The following is a 7,396-nucleotide window of genomic DNA, read 5'->3' as shown; positions in this document are numbered from 1 at the left end:
AGAGTATCCAATATTTCTAATATTTGAACATGAAGTCTGTTCCAAGGGGTCCTCAGAGTTCTCGGTCCTAGGAGCTATGTTACTAACATCCTGGATAACCTGGCCTCCCTTGTGAGGGCTTCTCAGCTCCCTTCTGAACCATGTGCTGTCTGTGTTAAGACCCTGTGGGTCCTCCTGGACTGCGGCTTCTTTGGAAGGCATCCAGATCTGGTGGGCTCTGGTTCTGGCACCTGACCTGAACAGCATTGTCTCATACGTTTTCAGGCTCCAAAGAGGGATGTGTGAAGAGGTCTATCTATAGTTTTGTAAAAGGCTGTGTGTGAGGATCCACCACTGACTGTACTTGTATCAAGAGGCATGAACACTTGCATTCTAGTCCGCAAGATGCTTTTGCCTCATTTACTTTGCTTCACCATGAGTCTGCATCACAGTAGATGTTCAGATGCTCCATACACTGAGGCTCTCCAAGGATGGAAAGAGATTCTTGCCCTGACTATGGGATAGCTACAACTCTCTGGGTTTAGTCACATTAAAGATAGGAAGAGGAGCAAATGACAAAATGAATGAAAGGTACCTGACAGCTGGTGGCACGCTTAATGACTCCTACAAGGTTTCTAGTGGACTTCTTGCACTTCTTGGAGCCAAATGCTTTTGCTGACCCTGAATACAGAGGTTTGGCTGGGTCTCTGGCTATTAGACCACATGCAAATGGTAGGTGGCTTTTCAGGAAGGAATTCAGTGCTGCCCCATATTTTCCCATGAATGGCTATCAAACTATGCTAAAAAAATATTTAGTATTGATTTGGATCAGTTGTAGAGGACTTTGGGGTATCATGAGCTGAGAACTCAAAGGTATCAGAAATGCCAAGCAACAGGGCAAATCCTCCAGAAAAAAAGAGGTAGTATAATAGCAGCATTAGGTTTCAGAAAAAGGTTAACCATCCCATTTGTGTAGTTAAGAAAGATGGATTTTGAATTCAGGCAAGAAAAGTATGTTAGAAAGTTCCATATTTCTGAAACAGCTATATTTTCTAAAACTTCATAAATAAAGTAGCTGACCTCACTGTGCAATGGATCTTCATGTCTGGGAATAAAGCTGGAACTCTTTGCTAAATTAAAGGCCTTATAAATGTTATAGAGAAGCCCCTGATGTTGTGGAGCAAGTTTTTCTTCTGTCTCCTCTGAGGAGGTTCCCTTGTGCAGCACCATAGGGTGAGAGCTATGATCACCACAGGGAGATTTCTCACAGCTTTGCAGTGAGGGAGGGATTCCTTCTCAGTCACCTGTTAGGGAACCTACACTTCATGGCTTCAAGTATGTCCTTTGCTTATATGAATTACCAATTAAGTGAAATTGGTCTGGGAGGCCTTAGAAGCTTCAGATGCCTTTAGAAGACAGGGAGGATCTGGAAGTGTGGGTCAGGCTGGAAGCACTGGTACTTGTGCATAGCCATACCTCCTAACATAGCCCATACAGCACTTCCTATATGACTGGCCCATCTGAAGTAGCGGTGTGATTTGACAAGTGAGAAAAAGTATTTAAAATACTGCTCTAATCCTTTCAGTATATAATAGCTAGGGTAATCTGCTAGTGAAGGAGCTCAGGAGATGGAATATTTGTGACTTACGTTTTCAACTACAAAGTCCCTTGCTCCCCTGGCCCACCCACAGTTTGAGGTTTGAACATTCACTCAATCTGTACCTTCCTCAGGCTACATGCTCAACTGTACAGTGTATAACAGTAATAGAACATGAGTGCTTGACAGAGTTGATAGATACAGGTGAAAACACTGATTACTAGCTACATGACTTATAGCAAGTGACTTTCAGGTCGCTTTTCTGTGTTATGAAGGCTAATTAAAAGGAAATAACATTTGTAAAATATCAAACAAAGCATTTGATATGCAGGCGATCTGAAGGAAATATTCATATTACTTTTAAAGTACTATTAGTATACATATGAAAAGGATCACATAACTTTTCTAACAAAGTTTATTTTTGAAGCATACATAGTTTTAATTAGCCTTTGTGGAATTTTACTTCATTCAAACACAATTTAGTATAGAAACAATTCTCTGTACAAAATACTTTTGCCTCACCTTAGTTGTTTCATTGATGATTTGGAACTTGGTGCTGTCTTTGTCTGTTGTGATGGAGTCTAGTAATGCCTGATAGTTGGACTTCGTGGAGAGCTGCTGTTTCTGACGCCTACAGATAGAGTATACAAATGCCTGAGAATTATTTGTGACTGTCAGCATTCAACAAACTATATTATCATGTAGAAGTCATTAAAACTTCCTATGATGGAAAAATGTATTGGGCCCAGACAGTATTAGTACTCTAATAAAGCATTAACAAGAATACTTTGTTATTAGAGTGCTAGTAAAATTACTATTAGTACAAATAATACTAATGACATTGTTCAACATAACACCGCTCAATGATCACATTTTGTCCCCTTTATTGAGAAGGTGGGGCAGTTTCCATAGATGATATTTATTAGCTTGTTAAGTTCCCTTCCTCTTTACATGAAATGTACACTTTAATAGAAACTCAATAAATTCTAGTGGAAGTCCAATATAATCTAGTGATTTAACAAAATGACTTACAAGTTCTCTATAGAATTCCTTCTAAGGCACCCATGCAGAATTTAAGTGATCTGATTTTCTTCCTTTAGAGCAGTCTCAATAAATTAGAAAGTTGTAAAATAGGATAAAAGTTATGGTCATTAAATGGCCAAAACTTAAAGTCTCAGGATCACATAAAGATACTCAACAAAAAGATTTTAAAGAAATATTTTTTGAGGCTCTGGGGAAACAGACCATCTTATGTAGTAGTGATGAGAGTACAAAACAGAACAAGCCCTATGAGGGGTTTCTGGTAAAGTTAAAATTTTAAGTGCATTTATTCTTTGACCCAGTTATCCCATTCCCAAAAATTAATCCTATAAATATACTTGCATGTATAGGAAATGACATATGTATAGCTTTTCACAGTGGTAGTGATTTTATAGCTGAAAAATTAAAAACTCAAAGATCTAGCAATAGGAAGGAGACTAAATATAGTATGACTGCCCAATAGAATACTATGCAGCTATAAAAAGTGAGGACAATCTCCATATTCTCAGAATAAACTATGAAGCATACAAAAAATAGTCAAAACAGCATATATATGAAGCTACTTGGTAAGAAGGGCAGTGATACAAGAATATATGCATTTATGAAAAGAAATATTGGGAGGATAAATAAGAAATTAACAAATCTGGGTATTCAGAGTGACAAGATGTGTCCCTTGCCAAAGGGACAACCATGAGAGTAACACTCTTCAAAGAATATCTTTTCATATTATTTGACTTTTGAAACATGTAAAATATTATCTATTCATAGACATAAACACTTTTAAAATTTGAATTTATTGAGAAATTTAAATAATATAGTAGTAATTGTATAAAGGTGAAGGCCTCCTGTCTGATGAATTTCTTAATGATTGCATTTCCTAACTGACCCTTTCCTTAGAAAGCTTATAAACATTACAATATCGAAATGTTTTGATCTAAGTAATACATTTCCTCTCCTTACCTGTAGAAAGCAATCTTGCTGCAGTCTTTGAAAGTGTTTTTATCCACAGCTTCATCTTCAACACTAAATAAAGACATTTTAAGAAACTTATTTTCCACAAGGTTTGTGAATCCAATTTTTGTTCCTTCCCTGACTGTAGCATGAACGTGGGTAATGAACTTCTGCAATGCAAAATTGTGTCACTGCTGTAACATAACACGGCAGCATGTGTGCTGCAGAATAACAACTTTTTGTAAATCACTCAAGGTAAACAACAAAACACCAAGTTCTGGAATTACTCTAAAAGCACTGGAAGAAGAGTATTGTCATTTATGAGGAAGAGTTCTTTTAAAATGACTGAAGGGGCACCTGGGTGGCTCAGTTGGTTAAGCGTCTGACTTCGGCTCAGGTCATGATCTCACGGTCTGAGTTTGAGCCCTGCGTCCGGCTCTGTGCTGACAGCTCAAAGTATGGAGCCTGCTTCAGATCCTGTGTCTCCCTTTCTCTCTGCTCCTCCCCTGCTCGTGCTCTGTCTCTCTCTGTCTCTCAAAAGTAAATAAATGTTGAAAAAAATAAAATAAAATGACTGGAGGCTAGGACTACAACAATAAAATAGGAAGGAGCAAAAACACAAAGGACCCAAACCAAACAAAACAATCCATTCACTTATTATTCAATAAAATATTTGCAGAATATTCTTACTGAGAGCTCGGTTCTGAGGAGGATATGGAGGACTGTGTCAGAGAGTCCTGCAAGAGCCTAACCAACAAGCACAAATCAACCTGACAAATGCTTTATTAGAGGTATGAGCAAGGGGCTAGAGTAAGAACAGAAACAGATGTAGAAGGAAAATCTTTTAAGATAATGTTGACAATCTAGGAGCCAATTTTTTAAAACCCAAGTTTGCAGAAGCGCTGTTTCTGGAATAGAACATGAACAAGATGCATATATATTACTATTTGAGTATATGTATTTAAATTATCCTCCAGGGACACCTGGCTGGCTCAGTCAGTGGAGCATTTGACTCTTGATTTTGGGGTTGTGAGTTCGAGCCCCATGTTGGGCGTAGAGAGTACTTAAAAATAAAACCTTGGGGTGCCGGGGTGGCTTAGTTGGTTGAGCATCCACCTTTGGACCAGGTCATGATCTTGCGGTTACCAAGTTAGAGCCCCGGGTCAGGCTCTGTGCTGACAGCTCAAAGCCTGTACTCTGCTTCAGATTCTGTGTCTCCCTTTTTCTCTGCCCCTCCCCCACTCGCACTCTCTCAAAGGGGAAAAAAAGTCTTTAAAAAAAAACAAATTAGCCTCCGTATGATTAAAACAACTGTGGGCTATAAGAGGGGAAAAAACCACACTTGCCTTAATGCAGACGTATTGCTCAATACAGCTGTAATCAGCATGTCTATGATTATGTAGGAAACTATGATTGAACACAAATTTCAAGATATTAAGAAAACAAGCCCACACAGATACACTTGGCCATACTAAAAAGTTGCTTTTTTGGAAGTAATCAAATCTTTCACTAACACAGACTGTGTCACTGTTTCCTTTAATCAAGCGTGCAAAGATTAGAGAAATTTGCAGTCCTTGCTTTCCAGCTTTGAAGAATGAGCTCTGTAATAATACAGGAAGATGGGGGTGTAGACTGAAATTCATGTTAGGGTTCTGATCACAACTCTTTCACTGTTCTGAAAACCATCCCAAAAATATTTTGAAGGACAATTAATATCAACTAATTCCCTGGGGAACTGAGAAAAATTATAGATTACATACACAGCTATGGAACATGCAAATAAGAGGCCATTCAAACAATCAATAAAACCTTCAAACCTAGAATGGTACTTTCAGATACTATCTATTCCCTGCTGTCTGGAGTCAGTCCCTGCAGGACCAGTGAGGCTTTACCTGATTTCGTCTTTCCCAGCAGCTTCCATGGCTTCCCTGCCAGTCGGACCGACTCTCAGCTCTTAAACCAACGCCAAGAGGTCTTTTCAAAACACTGATGGGCAGTCTTTCTAAATTACAACCAGCACTTCACCACCATCAAGTTCCTGGGAAATGGAGTCCTCTCCAGGTCCCTAAAAAGTGGCAAATCTATACGTACTCCTGGGTTTTCCAGGCCCAAACTAGCGTTTATATGGGGAGTTGACAAACTTTTCTTGCTTACGAGTGCCGACAAGTAACGGCTTTCATTAGGAACCGCAACTGTCTCTTTGTAGTGGAGGGGCGTGTACTCAAAAAGCTCTAGAGGATACAAATCTAGAGCGTGAGAACCAGGTAGCACAGAGACTGCTCGTCTGATCAAGGCCAAACTTCTGCAGGTTTATTTCAGTGACCCACGCGCCACAGATATTGAAAACTGGCCCACTCTTTCCGTTTTTAGTTTTAAATGGAAAGTGCTGGACGGCTGGGCGCTGTAGGTTGATATTCTCCAGCCAAATTCTACTGCACCATCGTACTTTTCAGGGCTACAACGTTTTTTTTGTTTTTTTTTTTTTTAAAGGGCTTATCTAGTACAGTAGATACAATCTAGAAAGTGCTGATACTCCACCACTGCCAAATTCCAGTCTTTGCTTAAATACCTCCAGAAACCGAGAACTATTACACGCCAAAGAGGCAGTCAGACTTACGGCTTTCCCAGACTTCTGGACCCAGCGTCTGACTTGGACTTAAGAGGTATGAGAAGCGGGGGCGAAAAAGAGGAAAGAGCCAAACGCTACACGAGGTACTTGCTTAATCCCCAGACCCTTTAAGGTTACGGAGAGAGAAGAGCCGACCTATGTGGAGGTGACTTTTGGTTAATATCTTAACGCTCCAAGGTGACCAGGTTACTACGCGACGACGCCTTCGTTTTCTAGTCTAAACCTCACAAGAGACCCGACGACTGGCTGAGGGAGGGGCTCCTGGGCGGAAAAACAAACAAGTCCCGCTAGGTTTCGAGGACCCGGATGGTCCCGCCCCCCGAGCAGAGCCGGAAGAGGGCGGGGATAACCGGAAGACGGTGAAATGCTTTCGGTAGGCGCTCCATGGATGTGAAGATGGCGGCGGCTGCGTGGCTTCAGGTGCTGCCTGTCATTCTTCTTCTTTTGGGGGCTCAGCCGTCCCCATTGTCGCTTCTTGGTGTAGGACCGGCACCTGTCGCTGCTACTGACCGATCCAAGTGGCACATTCCGATACCGTCGGTGAGTGTTCACTTCAGAAGCAACTGAGCCTGCAGGAGCAAGGGGTGGGGCTACGGCGGCCTTAGGGGTCCACGAAGGTTCCGCAAAAGTCCGCTTCAAAAGGGGTGGAATTGCTTGGAGCATCTGTGTCGCTGGATAGCAAGGATCCACTGCCTTGGAGCGGAAAGCCGTGCGTTTCTGTTGCTAGGTTAGCAGGAGTGCCAGGGCCGTTTCAGGAGCGGAGAAGAATGGTGGAGTGATTTCTTATCAGTCAACTCAGAGAGAACTTTCAGTATGTGTAAAGTTGATGAATGATAGGTGGAAAACGGTTTCCCTTTCAGCTGAAGTTTCACAGAATCCAGTGACCTCGAGTTGGATGAGAGAGATCTGTAAATAGGTGGCTTTATTACTTTTTTCCTTTGCACTTTTTGTTACTGGATGATTCTACTTAGCAAGTTCTTTGATTTCCTTTGAACTTTCGAGTGGTTATTCTAAGCTTTGTGTGATTAGGAAGCCTAGGCTTTAAAAAATAGATTCTAAAATGAGAATGGCTGAAATGGAAGAAATTGTGTTCTAAAATTTGATATGATAAAAGTAGTCTATCTTTTGGACAACTTACTAGAGAGGTTGACCCTTTCTGTACCCACCTCCCTCCTTTAAACCTCACTTGGAAGTAAGAG

The 7,396-nt window shown here is 40.9% G+C and overlaps 2 protein-coding genes across 10 annotated transcripts in view; one reads left to right on the top strand and one right to left on the bottom strand.

Annotated features, from left to right (window-relative positions):
- GANC (glucosidase alpha, neutral C) overlaps positions 1–6,633 on the bottom strand; it is a 69,248-nt gene extending 62,615 nt beyond the window's left edge. The window contains exons 1-4 of one of the 4 annotated variants that reach the window (XM_029952956.1): positions 6,186–6,633; positions 5,461–5,633; positions 3,578–3,640; positions 2,099–2,207 (exon numbers count right to left, since the gene is read on the bottom strand). In XM_029952956.1, coding sequence (XP_029808816.1) covers positions 2,099–2,207; positions 3,578–3,640; positions 5,461–5,489 — 201 coding nt within the window. In that variant the 5' untranslated portion in view covers positions 5,490–5,633; positions 6,186–6,633. Of the gene's footprint in view, positions 1–2,098; positions 2,208–3,577; positions 3,641–5,460 lie in introns of all 4 variants that reach the window. The other 3 variants (XM_029952957.1, XM_029952958.1, XM_029952959.1) reach the window with 3 other exon arrangements.
- TMEM87A (transmembrane protein 87A) overlaps positions 6,246–7,396 on the top strand; it is a 42,826-nt gene continuing 41,675 nt past the window's right edge. For 2 of the 6 annotated variants that reach the window (XM_029952971.1, XM_029952972.1), the window contains exon 1: positions 6,246–6,737. In XM_029952971.1, coding sequence (XP_029808831.1) covers positions 6,582–6,737 — 156 coding nt within the window. In that variant the 5' untranslated portion in view covers positions 6,246–6,581. The remainder of the gene's footprint in view (positions 6,738–7,396) is intronic. The other 4 variants (XM_029952969.1, XM_029952967.1, XM_029952970.1 and 1 more) reach the window with 4 other exon arrangements.

Source organism: Suricata suricatta, chromosome 9, assembly GCF_006229205.1.
Source record: "Suricata suricatta isolate VVHF042 chromosome 9, meerkat_22Aug2017_6uvM2_HiC, whole genome shotgun sequence".
NCBI lineage: Eukaryota > Metazoa > Chordata > Mammalia > Carnivora > Herpestidae > Suricata > Suricata suricatta.
Note: the sequence above shows the minus strand (reverse complement) of the source record. Positions and strands in the feature narration are given on the sequence as shown.